At 33.3% G+C, this 16,977-nt stretch overlaps 1 protein-coding gene across 22 annotated transcripts in view; it reads right to left on the bottom strand.

Moving 5' to 3' along the window:
* The window catches only part of LOC125679201 (AMP deaminase 2-like), a 46,132-nt gene extending 32,669 nt beyond the window's left edge, over window positions 1–13,463 (bottom strand). For 4 of the 22 annotated variants that reach the window (XM_056155562.1, XM_048918222.2, XM_056155559.1 and 1 more), the window contains exons 1-5: window positions 13,280–13,432; window positions 7,249–7,468; window positions 6,459–6,476; window positions 4,185–4,232; window positions 517–673 (exon numbers count right to left, since the gene is read on the bottom strand). In XM_056155562.1, the coding sequence (XP_056011537.1) occupies window positions 517–673; window positions 4,185–4,232; window positions 6,459–6,476; window positions 7,249–7,468; window positions 13,280–13,340 (504 nt within the window). In that variant the 5' untranslated portion in view covers window positions 13,341–13,432. The other 18 variants (XM_056155560.1, XM_056155568.1, XM_056155565.1 and 15 more) reach the window with 8 other exon arrangements.
* Window positions 13,464–16,977: the final 3,514 nt, after the last annotated feature.

The raw sequence follows: 16,977 nt of genomic DNA, 5'->3' as shown, positions 1-16,977 counted from the left end.
ACCATTAAGTACACCTTTAATGTAATGGTTTTGCAATTAGTTTGCTTTTTGATGCGATTATATTGTATTTTGATGTGATTGATGCAAGACTGTAAAAGCTGGAGGGACTCTCTGATATAGTACAAGTGCATGATACAGGAAGACGGTATCTACAAGATGTGTTTGTGAAACACTGATACCACTGTATGGCAGAAAAGTCATTCTGGTATCCAAAGAAAAGTATAGAAAGGTGAAATATGAAAGACCTATCATTAACCGTTCAAAAATTATGACCTAGGTTAAAGCTTTCCAAAAATAGGTCAAACTCTAAGGTGAAGGTCACAATGAAAAATAACTTTTGCTGCCTAAAAAAAGGTCTTATCACAAGGATTGCACAAGAGAAATACAAAAGCCCTATATCACCAACCATTCAAAAGTTATGGCCAAGGTTAACATTATTGCAGACAGACAGACCAAAAACTACATACCCTCGAATCTCTGATTACAGGGACATAAAAATAATGATTGTCTATATACCCCACTGATTTCTTGGCCCGCTATGAGAATTCTTTGAAAGTCAGGTGCCAGGTCATATTCCTCTTTAACCTCTGGGATCTCATCATACATATCAGTAGAGGACATCCTCTGGTAAATGTCACTGTCCATGACATTTGCTTTGGAAAGAGAACTGGAGCTGAAAAGAATATCTTAACAAAATCAATACCTAAAATTCTGAGTATTTCTTCATACCATAAATGAATGCTTATTCTGTTGAGGTGATTTAATCACAATGTATCAGGATAGCAATATGCATTCTATAATAAAAGAACAAATATCAAGAATGCATGAAATTTCCAAATGTTTTAACCTGAAATTTTTTTTAAACATAAAGCTCCACAAAGCAATGCCTTGAGCCTTGTCAGTGACCATAACCATTTAGATCAAAATACCACAATAATTTTCCAAAATGTTTATAGAGGTTAACATTGCTGCAAGACTCAGATAACAAAAACAATCCTCATGCTGCAAAATATGCCCAATGCATACAATATACTCAGAAATGTAGTATTAATCAAAGAAAAGATTAATTCACATCTGCATAAACCACTCATTGGTCAAAAACTGGTTTTTATCTTGTTTTGTGTGTAAGCTGATAGTAGATACATTTGTGGCTGTAGATCTGTATAACTCCATCTAGGAAATACAATCAGTCATTTTTCATGCGATGACCCAAACCAATTTATCACACAGTATCAAAACCATCCCATTCCTCTGTAATCTACCTTATGTGTACTACATATTCCTCACTACAGTCCCTGAAATGTTCTATTTTCCCATTTTTCTGTTTGCTAACCATTCATATACCGTGTGTTCAGCGTCCGCTCTCCGTTCACAGTTTTGCATTTACTGTTCACCAACCTCTCACATGCACCGTTCATAGACTACTCATCATTTGCTCAACATGTGCTCCCCATTCATTTACTCATCGTTCAGCTTTTGTTTCTTCATTGTCATTCGCGACTCCTTAGTGACAACAAAATGGAAAAGGAAAATATGCAGAAGGGTGGGAGTTTTATGGATATACTGAATACATAAGATTTTGTGTTGTTAATTATTTCCATAAAGAAGAAATAAGTCTAAACTTATAGTATTCAAAAGGTGCTTACAACAATTGATATTACCTTTTAATCTAGTTTGGTGATGTCGGCACTGCAAAATTTATACATTAATAAGTTCATGTTTTTTTTTCACATGGTTATGAAATAAGTATATAATGCAGGTAGAATAAATCGTTCATCTTGCGTTCACTGTTCACTTTGTGCTCCGTTCTCACTTGTCTTCATGATCACTCACCGTTCACCAAGTTGCATTCTCTATTCATATACTGTTCGCTCGGTGTTCGTTCACTCATCCTTCGCTCACTGATTAGAACATTTCAGAGACTGTGTATATATATATATATATATATATATATATATATATATATATATGAAATTTATGTCATCAACCTAAATCATAAATCATATGACATCAAAGGACATTAGGTTCACCTAGGGTTGGATGTGCATGGCACTGTGAATCAAAAATACAAATTTCACTTTTTGACATTAAAAATATTTAAAAAGTGTACCATGATTAAAGATGAAACTTTCAACTTATTTTCAAAACAAATTGTATATAAGAAATTGACAGCCTTTTTGTCATATTTTCATTCAATGATATAGCCAAACACGTGTGATATATTTCTTTAAAACTTTATTACACAGAGGACAATAACCTGTAATCTATAATTTATAACAATCTGCTATTTAGACTTCATACACATCATTTACATGTATAAGTTTGTTTGGAATTGGGGGCAGTGCTAGTGTGGATAGCCCCCACGTTTATGTATATACTCCTCACAAATGTCTGGACATTATTTACAGAAGAAGAAAAAACATTTTCCCGTTAGATGTCATCAAACTAGTCAACAAAAACACTGGAATGCTATTGAAAGAAAATGTGCGTATTATAATGCCTTATAAAAAAAACTTGTATGAAATCTACACAACAATTATACTTTATCCAAGGTGCATGGAAACATTTCAAATTTCAGTTGAAAATGAATTCTTAATTAATTCTAGATTTAGCTTCAGTCACTTCCATGGTCACTTGCATTACCTTTTTTGATTAACCATGCAACCAGTGTTTTTATTTGAATTTTGAGAAGTCTTGCTTTGATTTCAGAAAAATATATTGAACAATTAAAGCATCCAAACATTTATGGGAATTATACAAATACATCTGGATGATCAAGGCCTTGTATTCAAATTCTTTGTAATATACATCATAATATCGACATACCCTGTACTTTTAAGAAATGTCTTCCAGTTTTTGAAAGTATATACTAGGATGATATTTTGTATTTTGAGCCTCGAGATTTTCACATTGGTACAATGTATATTGAATGGGCCATGTCAGCATTCCATTCACCATGCCAGTGTAAAGAGGCTATCATTTCAACATGCTCCAATCAATTCGCTGGTTTCAAGAGGCTTGTGGTATATTTATCGTATATATCTCATACTTTCAAAAACTGAAAGACATTTCTTATAATTTCATTTTAATTGCATTTCATATGCAATGGTTAGTTTACAAGTAGATTGGATAAAATGTATTAATATGCAGTGTTTAGTTTATTTCAAAAGATTAACCGTCAATTTCAGTTAGTAAGAATGTTAAGGGGAAAACAGAGTAAATGTAGATATTAGCTTCTTTTTCTTAAAAGTATGAAATCTTTATATTTATGCATACATTTTTGGCACAAGAGGGCATTTCTTTGAACTGGAAATCAAAAAGGCTATTCCATGCACATAAGCTTTACACATGTGCTTTCCAAAGGCACCACATACAATGAAGAACACACACACATCTAGGCATTGATTGTGAAGGAAGTACATTTCTGTGAGCTAAAAAGTAATTTACCTGTACTAAGAAATCAATACAGTACTAACTACAGTGAACACTGATTATGTCCTCCCTGATCAATAGCCCAGCAGCGACTTCCTTGATATTAATGCTAGTAATCTCAGATAAGCCATATTCATTAGCAAGACCAACAGTAGCTGGAAATGAACATTTTAAGCATCAAGTGTGCTGTCCAATAACATCAATGTAAAGGTGAAGAAAGGAAACTGTTAATCCATTTCACTAGTGCACATATTCCAGGAAACAATGATATAAATTCACATACATGTGTGCATTATGACAAAATGTTCTGCTTCAAGCATACATATAAGTTTGTGGTACAGCTAAACCTTGGAAAGACAGAAATCTTATGCAATATGGCAGGTCTTTTGTATCCTAAACAAACACACAGGTTTCTTAAATCACTATTAGAAGTGCTACATTACTTTGAGATGTGATGTTCATAATATATATATATATATATATATATATATATATACACAGAATATTACAATAATAACTTCATACCTCAAAACAAATGATTATTCAATTTTATTGATTGTGAAATATTTATGATATATCAGATAACAAACATAAAGTGCAAATTAAGTTTACTGAAAAGCAGTTACATTCATGCTGCAGAGACCACAAAACGACCCGCTGCTTACCACAATGCAGCACACCTTACCCAATGAATATTTTCTAAAACTAAACACAAAAGTTCATGCTACATGTATAGTGTGCAATCAACTCACTTATTTCTTTCATGATCTGTGGAAGTTTGGTCACCAGAGTTAAAAAATCTGAAAATAGGCTGGAAACTTGGAGGTACGGACTGACAGTGATTATAGGATATAGAAGATATTGTTGAAATGCAAAATACAGTTATAGGCTCATGTCCACACTTCAAAATGCATACTAAACGACTGTTAAGATATTCTTTTAAATTAAATGTAGTTTTGAAATCTCTACAAATTGTAATGACACCCATTTCCTCATGAATGTGCTGCAGTTGTAAACAATGTGCACATGAATACAGACAAATATAGTACATCTATTTTTAATGGCTGGGAATTCCTACAGAAATGAAAGTTGTATGTAAATATAAGAAAAAAATATATTCAATTTTGAAAATACATGAGAGTATCAACATGATCAATTGCAAAGCTTCACATTGGCATACTTTTCATTTTGCTGGCATGAAGTGTTACAGTTCATACCCTGGTGTGTTCTCAAAAACTGAAATTTATTTCTTAAATAAACAATCATTAAGATCACTACTCTGTTAAAAAATTTTCTAGATATATCAAGTAACTTTATAGCTCTCAGGTACTATCACATATTTCATTTTCCCCATAATTTTGCTAGATTATATCACTTACAGATGGACAAATTTACGTCTTACAATTTCCAAGCAAAGAATTAGATATATAATTACAAGATTTCAATATACTTACAACATGTGAGATTGTAAACATAATTCTCTCATAAGACAATGAAAAGTGAAAAATTCATTATGAAACCATCCTCTTCCAACAGTGATGTGACATAAACTGATATCCAATATGACGTAAACTGATAATTAGTATTACGAAAGTGATGTTTTCAGGCAATAAATCACATGTATAATCGCAGAAGGAACTGCTTACTCGGTTTGGCTGAATTGATGATGGCAATTCATTGATCAATATGCTATTCAATTAACCTTCACCTTTCTTGCTTGTTTTCATCAAATTCCATTTAAAAATTTGGTGAGGAAATAACTATAGATACAATATATTACATATATTCATTTCTATGAAATTCCTTCTTTTATCCTATTTTGACTCAAAAGGTATGAAAGATTCTATTCTGCATAATAGTTTTCAAAATGTACTTTGTTCGACAGATAATTGTACTATAAACAACTTTTTACCAAATGTACCCTCAAAGGACAAGTATAAATATGGTGTCCTAGCTTGAATCTCGTAATTTTGTAACAAATTTTAATTCTGATCGAGTGGTGTCTACCGGTATAAAAATACTCCTGAAAGTACTGGTCAGGACTCAGGAATACATTTAAAACAAGATCATTGAAACCATATATATAAATACTTTCTTTTACAGATGATCGATTCATCTCATCTACAACCTCTGATATTTGACTTGCATTTACTGATTCATATTGAAAACTATTCTAATAATGATACACTTAGTCTATGCAGAACATTAATAATCTATATTCTTGTGCAGATCATATCTAACTCACTGATGTCAGAATGGACAGTAAACTACATAAAACTTACCAACAATCAAGTTCATTCAAATCACAAGCATTAAAACCTTGATAAAACATAATAAACATACAGCCCTCAATTGAAAAATACCCTTGGTATGTCGAGTCTAGAGAAGAAAGGGGATGTTTCGATATTTCAGATACTTACACATTCACCATCAACTAGAATCTACCAATAAATACTATGATTACATGTAAACTGAATAACGTGTTGTTTACAATCCTATTTCCATCATGAAGGCAAAATGCTTTTCATATTCATAAATCTGAAAAAAAATTCTAAGCAATTTTTATGGCCTGCCTAATATTGAAATTTCTGTTTATGTGACTAAATACTTTTAAAATGCAAGGAATGCGATCATCTTGCTAAGCAATGTATACAGAATATCCATTTTTGTTCAAGATTTTCATTTTTCCCCCCAGGGATTCAGAACAGTTTCCATCTATTTGAATCTATATATTGTAGGCAAAGATATTATCAAAATCATTTTTTTTTTTTAAATTAAAGTTTAAATCTATTACATTCTCCCAGTGTTTATTGATTAGACCAACTGTTTGTTTGTATATGTACAGCATAGCTATCAAAATACTTTTTTTAAATTCTTTGATTAAAGGAAATGGTTCCAATTTTCATAAATTCAGTTTGCCATGACATGCTAAAAGACAGCACTCCCTGCAGTTATTGAAGCATTCACAGAGTCAGGCATAACAATTTTGGGGAAAAGCACAAATCCAATACAGAAAAAAATCTTACCTAGGACGATGGCGCTGACTAGAAATAAACAGTGATTGCAAATCAAGTTGCATCAATTGTTTATCTCTTTTACATATTGGTAATCAACCATAGTCATCAGATCTTAAACATGCATACTGCCTCAAATTCAATGATACATTAGTGTACATATTGCCACTGTACTTCAAGAAATTGTACAGTATGTGTCCATTTGTACAAGGATATCGTACATGTATAGTTCATCCCTAAAGAGCCAAAGATTTCAATCCCCACCCATTTTTATCAAAGTTAGGTATGTCAGCACCCCTTGCCACAATTACTTTACATACAGAAGATGGCAAAATCATGCATGTTACCAGACTTCACAATCCTAAACCTGTACCTGTAGATATAAATCTTAAGCATTCTTCAGTGAACCCCACCCTTTGATTATCTGTTTAACAAACTTGACTTCTTAAAATATTTATTACCTTGATAAACAATAAATACATAATATCTGTTGCAGGTATTTAGAAATTATTTACTAAAATAATGCTACCGTAATGTTTTTTATCTAAAGAAGTCTGTGAAGTGCAAACCATCAAGTAACACATAAGAAATCTAAAATAAACTGTAAATGAAATAATCAAATCATTCTCAACTTTTATTCAATGTTTTTGCTGATATTAGGTTCCTAAAGATATAGCATGCATGCACAGTATTACCAATAAATTTGTATGACATGTTTCTCAAAACAAAACTGTGAAGTTCCATATTCTGAAGTTTAGTGCAATTATTGTGCTCTGTTGTTCATCCAGTAAAAAAAACAAACCTTGAACTAAGTTGTTTTTCAAAGTAAAATTTCCTCTCATTCTCTTCTATGGGATACTCTGGGATCTCATAAGGGGCTGACCCAAGACTTGTTCCGCTTACATCAGTGCCTCTGCTGAAAATGGTGTCTGCCAATTGCTGGAATTTTTCATCCATTCCTGAGTGGATGTGATTTGGAAATTTCAGTTTTGTTGGCGTAAATGTTGGAGACTGCAATTCCTCTGCAAAAATTAAAACACAAATACTTACTTTACAGGACGTCAAATGATATCATGATACCTCAAAAGAATGCTGGAAGACAACCAACGAGAAGTATGTCAACAAATACTGTTGTATAAAATATATATATATATATATCTTTTTGTTTAGTTACAGAGAATATTTTGATATATTTATTATTGGAGGGAACCTCATATCTAAGGGTGTGCCTGTTTATTCAAAAAGTTCAGGCCTTGAGATTATTAAACTTTTACTGTACTCGATCCTACTCAAACGCCTGCCCCAAGTACGTACTCAATGAAGTACTGTACTCAATGAAATACTGTACTCAATGAAGTACTGTACTCAATGAAGTACTGTACTCAATTTGATGTTATAATACAGGTGGAGTACGTATACACTCAACCATGTCAAACTCAATTCGTTTTGGAGTACTTAAATACTTGCAGTGGAATTCTTCACGTTTTGCAGGTAAGTATTGAAATCATGCAGGACCACACAATTGCCTATAAGTGTGCAATATGCCATATTAGAACATACATGTAAACAAACATCTACTTCTTTCCAAAATATATCATGGAGATGTCGAATAAAGTGGATTAATGCCAGAAATTCTGAAGAAAAGAAAACAAACTGAATGTGAAGAGACTGCATTTATTTAATACAATGTGTTGTGGAGAGTGAATGAGAGGGAATTAGTTCCAAGAAAGACTCTGCCAAAAATGCACTCCATGAAGTGTCACAGTTTCTACCCTAATGTATTTTCAAAAATGTTATTTTATTTCTAAAATACATACATGTATGTATATAGTGCATATCTTCTACTGAGTTTAGCATGACAAGATTTCAATGCGGTTTATATTGTTCCTGCATAATTGGCTCATTTGAAAATTATCAACAATGGTTGTTAAGTACTTAAAGTTTAATCTTAAGGAGGTATGCAATACCAGAGAAATTTGATATAAATGAAAAGTGGAGGATATGTACAACAATATTTTGAAATTGAAAACTTTCAAATTTACTTTATTTAGTCAAAAACTGCAGTTTTAGTATTTTTAAAAGCAATAATTCCAAATTTGGAGTAATAAATATACCAATGTTTACTTAGACTAGACTAGAATACAATTCCTTATATCAAAACCTTGGTGTATTTATATAGGTTATCTTAACTGTAAATGTTTAAGTGGGCATCCAGATCAATTTTCAATGAACAGTTAAATATTATCTCAACAGTTATTCTATGAGTAAAAATTGCCAAATCATGGTAATCTTTACTTTGTAAATAAAGGAATATCATAAGTATTTAATGCATCCTAAATTACATACTTCCTACGACACACATCCATATTGGAAAGCAGGAAACAAGTGCATAACAGATTAATGAATGAACAAAAGATTGAGATGCAAAATTTTTCATCACAGTAAATATGGAGAAGTTTGTGGTCAAATTGGGAATAACCTCACTCAGCATTGGAAGGTTGAAGAATGGTCCCTAAGCTACCATGCAGCTACAATAAAACCCTTGCCAAGTCTGAAACCTGGGTTTAATCCTCATTACTGGCAGTAGTTGTTTGTTAGAGGGTATGGTGGTCTCTCATTACTGGCAGTAGTTGTTTGTTAGAGGGTATGGTGGTCTCTCATTACTGGCAGTAGTTGTTTGTTAGAGGGTATGGTGGTCTCTCATTACTGGCAGTAGTTGTTTGTTAGAGGGTATGGTGGTCTCTCATTACTGGCAGTAGTTGTTTGTTAGAGGGTATGGTGGTCTCTCATTTCTGGCAGTAGTTGTTTGTTAGAGGGTATGGTGGTCTCTCATTACTGGCAGTAGTTGTTTGTTAGAGGGTATGGTGGTCTCTCGTTACTGGCAGTAGCTATTTGTTAGAGGGTATGGTGGTGTGCTCTCACTCAGACATGTCTAGGTTTTTTGTGTACTCCATGCAATCAAATATCATACATTACCAGCTAATACCAACATCAGTCCAAATAAACTTTTGAGCTTTCATGAGTTATCCTGGTAATTAACACCTAACCTGAATTCACTTTTACTTAATTATTCCATTTTCAAATCAGTAACAGGGCATACATTTTTTGTATCTCATGTTGGAGATGAATTAACGGTTCAGAGTGTCTGTCCTGGATGTGAATAGAAAAGAATTGCCTTTATTTTTAGACTGGTGTCGCACACAATATACACGATTGGATTAAAAAGAAGATACTACAATACAGTAATACTAGATATATACACATCTCAGTAATGCATTTCACATGCAGATCATCATATTAATTTACTCATTTGCTGCATGATGAGATTTAATAGACAAAGATCAATGATATCAGTATACCTATAGGATGTCTGTCAGTCAATGTGTGCACAGCCACAAAGCATGCAAAATTCATCCATCATACGTTCTCATGGAAATATTACACTGACATACATTAAAAATGAAACACATCTCTTTTCCAAATAAATTGTTTTTAATAATATTTTTGTAATTTTTTATTGCAAACTTCTCTCCCCATACATCATACTCATTTTTCAAATCCATTTCCTGTCATACCCACATTCATTTATTCACACGATGCAAGTAGCATTCTATGAAATTTTCCAGGTATTATTCAAAACTAACGAAATGAAATGGTAGCTATAGAAAGAAGTTTCAACAATGTAATGTGAAATCAAGTTGTATGTCTGTAGTGTAAGCTGCAAGCAGGCGTTATAGTCAGAAGGACGTAGCGAGACGTTTTAACGTTCATCCCTGTACAATGTTAGAATGGTATCATCAGACAGGATCAATAAATGATCACCGAAGAGCGATGTAATTGAAACAGATCTTCTCTTACTGTTACACTGGTCCAGTGTAATGGGTAAAGATCTGATTTTAATTAGATCGACTGAAGACCTGGTCAACTGCTTCAACAACATCATGTCAACAAACATACATAAAGCAATGTCATTTCTGGGATAGATTCATGGCTTCTGCGACTATGGTGAAGCAAACCATTGGACATCATTGTAGGTCCATACATCCTAAAACAGTATCCAGAACATTGCAACACCAAGGGGTCTGCTTAAGAAGATCTTCCAAATGGTTAAATCACAATACACACAAAGTGAAGTCAGGCAGAGGCTGAATCAAAGGTAAAACTGGACATGGATCTTGTTCTCTGAAAAGTCCAGTTTTACCAATGATAATGCTGACAGCAGAGCTTGAATTTAATTTCCACTGTGAATATAAATACGTTTCCTTAAATGTGACAGATTTGGTGGAAGTAGCATTACAGTCTGGGGAGCAATCATAGTTGCCAACTAACCCGATTTTGTCAGGTTACACCCGATTTTTCTACCTGTAACCCGATTATTTTTTATGACTCATTGGGTCATAGCTTTCACCCGATTTCCAGGTTTGGTTTTGTATATTTAAGTTCACACGTGTAATTTCCAGTTTGCAACACAAGCTTCAATCTATGTAAACAATGCCAATGGCCATTGTACATTACAAATAAGTTATCAAAGCAGGTGTTAACAATTATCTGTGAGTTGTTTTGACAAATCCAGGACTGAAGTCATTATGTAAAATGGCTTCCACCAAAAAGAGATCCTTATCAGGGTCAGCAGACATGCCAACAAAAAGAAAATGATACTTAAGTACCCACCAACAAATCTGGAAAAACTACTTTACATGGATAAAAAAAAGTTATTGATTGAGGACAGCATGAAGCTTATTTTCCATTGTTTTACTTGCACTTGTCTATTAGGTCTGGATCTAAATATAATCTGACAACACGTGCCAAACGCAAAATCATGTAAAAAATATTTAACACAAACTTAAGTCATCTAATTACTGTCGTAATTCTTGCCATCATTTTCGAATGTTAATATTGTAAAGAAAATATACACACTGAAATCGGATCTAAACTAAACAATGAAACTGTAAATATTTAATAAAGCTATGTCCTGGTTTGTATATATCAGTCTTGAAAAAATTAAAATGTGCCACGTACTATCAGTTACAATGCTTCTCTTCAATAAAATAGTACACATTACACACCTTTTTGTCACAAATATTTTTGAAATATAAACACTTATAACACATAATCCTAATATGTCGTGAATGCCGTTACGCATTATGACCAGGTTTTTTGCCTTCCAAAGAGGGTCATGACCCTCTTTTTGCATGTCGGAGGTTGGCAACTATGGGTGCAATCAACACAAATTTTCGCTCACAGTTGGTCATTTTGAATTGCCAGATGGTATGTACAGACGATATTCTGCAGCCTGTGTTAGTACCATTAATGGAACAGCATAGGCATTACAATGGATAATTTTTTTTCAGCAGGACAAAGCGCATGTACAAACGGCAAGACCGTCTCAAAATTTCTTTCAAACAAACGGTATCAAAGCTCGTGATTGGCCAGCTATATCCCTGGACTTAAACCTGTTGAGCATTTGTGATTGTGAGGAAAGCTAGGTAGACGTTATTGTTTTTAGAGAAGTGGACAGACATAGCCTATATCAAAACTATGCCTGTCCACTTCTCCAAAAGAAATAGGTAGATGTGTGTGCAGCATCAGAATATGCAAGAACTTGGATGAACATTATTGGAAGGCCAAGAGTGGCTAACTATTTCCCAAAGGACCATTCAGAGTGTCTGTCACAGTCTTGAGCTTTACTATTTTGATGCGGAGTCATTTAAATGTTTGTTATAAGTAAAAACTATCACACAAATCCAAATACGTAAATGAATATGATTAAAACCACATGGACCGTCTAAAGTATTATGCGGGAAGGATCCCTGGTATAGTATTACTGGTATAATAAATAAGATTTCCTTGGTTTTGCATTTTCACGTGTTTCACTTTTATACATTAGGTTTTTCGGTCTGACAAAATTTGGTTCGGTCCGGTGTGTTCATTGATTACACAGGACCGAATGTCCTGTGTTGTCAAAAAAACTTTCGCATAGACTGCTGTCAGTCAATGACATGTCGCCTACGCACTGTTATTAATGCTAATGGACTAGTAATGGTGGTCATACCCGTTATTTGTATTTTTAACGCACCCCTCTTGACTTTCATTTCACATGTAGCCTCTCAGAAAATAAGCAATGATCAGGTTGGAAATGCTTCCCCTATAGCGAGATATTCTTGCTAAAACGCGATTATCCCTCTTTAGCGAGAGAGTAAACATTACCATAAACAGGTGTTTTGGCGTCTTTATTGAAAATAATGGCAAATCCCATGCAACGCTAAATAAGTGCGACACATACTCAACATGACACGAATTGCTTCTATGAAATTGACAACATAGTGAAGAAATTGCATATCAAAGTTGCTGCGCAAGAGGGAAGCAGTCTGAAATCCAATACACAACGTGAGTGTTTTTGTTTTGATCAATATATTTGCAGAAGTATCCGACATTTTAGCATTTTTTCTTCTTTTCACATGAAACACGAAGATGTGTAATCCACGGGTGTTTTTCTCGTTTGTACGGGATATACTTACTCTCGCTAGAGAGGGACAATCGCGTTTTAGCGAGAATATCTCGCAATAGGGGAAGTGTTCCCAACCTGATGATGTTTAAACAGTTAAAATCAACGTATATTATACTAATACCATGAAAGATTATATACCACTTATGTTTGTTTATTACATTAATGAGTTAATAAAGAACACAGAAAATTACTCACTATTGCGTTGTGTTTTGGGGTTTTTTGGTTTTTTTTTAAGTCCGTCAGTGTATCATGCATGTCATCAGCTGGTCATATGCAACACTGACTTGAATATGTTAAAGGTCCTTATATTTATTAAATTCTATACCTTGGGCACGCCTCTTCAGATCATCTTCTCTACTCTCCAGCCTTTCACTGTTTTCAGCCATTTTTTTTTTTTAACTAAAGGCTAAATTTATTTATTTGCAAACTTAACTTAGCTAAAGGAACAAAATCGATATCTTCGAAGGATAATATACCGTTTCTACCTCCCTGAGCTGGAGAATCATTCTGAAGCACATTCGGCACACCTCGGCTAGGTTCCATCGAGATTCTATGACGTTTTATTATGTATGCCCTTGTGATTAAACAATGCTACACCTATGGCTGAAAAGTGGAGGATATGTACAAGAATATTTTGAAATTGAAAATTTTCAAATTGAATTGATTTAGTCCAAAAACTGTAATTTTAGTAGAAAGCATTCTGGAATTTTTTTTAATCCCTGCTGGTCTCGAGCCCGCGATCTACATTTCAGCAGTCGACGTGCTAACCTTCTGAGCTACTGATCAGCTAGACATAAATATTCAAAATAAATAGACAAATATTGCTGATATTTATATTTTCATCCATCTTTTAAAAGGAAGTAAGCCGTTAAATACAGTAGGCCTATGTTTCATCCTAATGTAATAGTGTTTATTAATTGATTTAAATTAATAAATCTACACAAATGTGTATATAAATTTCAAATTAAACATTATCTGAATACCCACTACATTGAGATGTGTTTATGCTCATCCAAGCAGAACAGGCAGTATATACCTGTTCTGATTTATTGAATTTTGCCTTAGGTCATTAATTAAACTTTTGTATATAGGTTTGAAAGTGTTCGAAGTTCCTATTGGTTTTATTGTTGTTAGCTGGTGTTTTATTGGTCAGTTCTATTAAGTTTACTGCTAATTAGAAATAATATTAAAGTTAGAAAATAAGCTTACCTTGTTAAAGAAATGAACAGTCAAATGTCTGTCATATATTTTCACCAACTTCTCTATTATAAACCAACTAGACAAAAAATGACTGAACACCATCAAGAACTTTTGGAGGGAAAAAGAACTGACCAATAAAACACCAGCTAACAACATTAGTGTTAATTTATTATTAACCAACAGAAACTTCGAACACTTTCAAACCTATATACAAAAGTTTCATTAATGACCTGAGGCAAAATTCAATAAATCAGAACAGGAACTGCCTGTTCTACTTGGATGAGCATAACCACATCTCAATGTAGTGGTTATTCAGATGTTTAATTTGAAATCTATATGCACATTTGTGTAGATTTATTAATTTAAATCAATTAATAAACACTATTACACTAACCAGGCTGCAACTAGCAGTCACTAACCAGCAGCCAATAAGCCGGTAATTTTCCACCTCATTTTGAAAATCAACATCAGATCTCAGTATAAGGAAGTTCTTTATCATTATACATTGGGAGATGAGTTGGAAGAGTCGTAATATTCAAGAAAATTGATAAAATGAAAATCTTAGTAAATCAACTGTCCGTCATTTCATTTTTCGACTCTTGACTATAAGAGGATGACCAGGTCACCTCGTTAAAACTGATCATATGCAGAACGTGCTCCTCCTGTGTGAGGTGACGTCTCCATTAATCTTGACTGAGATTTGGCTCGGCTGAATATTTTGGACTGATGCCTTCAACGAATCTGGGAGCAGTCCTTCATATTTCATGTCTGTTAACTAGGCCTATCACTAAAATTTGAGTGAACAATTCTCGGGCGGGACGTTGAACAATATACAACAAATCAAAATTGTGCTCCTCTGGTAGCTAAAATATCGTTGCATCATACTGACCTAAAATATGTCAATAAATTTATGATCTTTGATAGACCATTTGATTTCGGGTTCGAATCCTGCTCGCGCCGGTAAGTGAGAAAGTTTCCCAGTTTACTTTCGGAAGGTACATTGTATCTGGGTTCTCTCTTCCACCAACAAAAACCGGGCGCCACCAGATAACTGAAAAATTGTTGAATATAGCGGAAAACATCAAAACAATATTTCATAAAAAAGAATTTATTCTTGTTTACCTACGCGATATATGAAAGAGCAAAAGGTTGCCCATTTTTATACAGGCTATGAAGCCATATGTCATTTTACATGCATATCATTCATCAATATTTGGCATATTGTTTAATGCTTAACTAAAACATCGCTGCGCTATTAAATTAATTGCTGTGTTGTTTTTACTATAACTTAAACAGACTCCTTATGATCTCTGATAGATCATTTGATTTAATGTTTTCCTATATACATATATATATATATATATATATATATATATATATATATATATATATCTCTAATTTTGTTTCACTACGCGATATATATGCAAGAGCAAAATGTTATCCATTTTGACACAGACTGTGAAGCTTGATCTCATTTTTCATGTACATATTATTCATCGATATTTAGCCGTCCTTACATTGCTGTGTTGTTTTTACTAAAATTCCCACACAATCGTTGATGGAGAACCATTGGGCTTTTATCTACTTTGTAGAAAATCTCAGAATTTGCGTTAAGTCTAGTCTTTCATGTTACTAAACGGAAAATATAATGTATAACTCTTTTAACTCTTGTATCTTATATTTTCCTATTTTCAATGCAATATTATTATTTTTTAATATTTGTATTACATGCTCACCGATTGGTTGAAACGCTTACATTTAGATCACTCTTTTAATGTCCGATCTCAATTCTTACTACTAAAAATCTGAGTATGATGATGGAATTGGATATTATATAGCGTTAAATACAGTTGTATATATAGGTAGTCTGTTAATTAAATGTAAAGTAATCTATGAAACAGATCAGGCAAAACAGTGTTTTATTTTATAACTTTCTAAGTGTCAGAAATGTAAAAATAAACGATTCATTTGCACTTACTGAAATATTTCAGGAAAACCATACTTCTAGTTTTGATTTGATTGCACGCAATATGAAAAAGGATATGTTGAAAGAAGTGGATATGATTACATATTGTAGTACTGTATTATATTTTGTTGCCTACGCACGATATTGAATTTTTATGTACACCTGCTCTGTGTTATAGCACACTAAATGTGGTAAAACGGCGTTTTTCATCTTACCTTACAAATACATTTGCGTCTACGAGTTACCAAAATAATACAAAAACACGGACTCCAAGAAATACCAGAAGTGGGATCAGGTGCCTAAGAGGAATGACTTTAAATTTTGTGTCCATGAGCAAAAATAGCACCGAAACTATTTCAAGTTGACATTGCTGTGAATGATCGCCGTGAACCCTCTATCTTGATCAGGAAGACGGAGTAATCCGCAGTTAAAATCAGTTTATAAAGAACGACCTAACACTTAGTATGGAACAGGTCAGACAGCATCCGACCTAACGACAGGTTGTATTTACAAATAAGGTCATTACAATGACTTCAGACGAGACTGTTGACATCCCCGTAATATCAACTATTATGAATTTAAAAAAAAAAAATTAAAGGGCGTAAAACAAAATTACATTCACCTGTGACTTTTTTCTTCAACTTTTAGTGGTTGCACATACAGAGTATCATCATTAAGGTACATGTAACCATTTGGTGTACATTGTAGTCATGATTGATTATACTATTAACATAAAATAACTCCTATTCAGAATTATTTTAAGCTTTCAATATATATCATTCTAGTTACAGATGCAGCGCCTTTCAGTTGGTGGTGAAATTAGAGCATTACATGCATGAAGAAACTAGCAGTTTCTC

This window comes from Ostrea edulis, chromosome 2 (genome assembly GCF_947568905.1).
Source record: "Ostrea edulis chromosome 2, xbOstEdul1.1, whole genome shotgun sequence".
NCBI lineage: Eukaryota > Metazoa > Mollusca > Bivalvia > Ostreida > Ostreidae > Ostrea > Ostrea edulis.
This window is presented reverse-complemented; position numbering and strand designations above follow the sequence as displayed.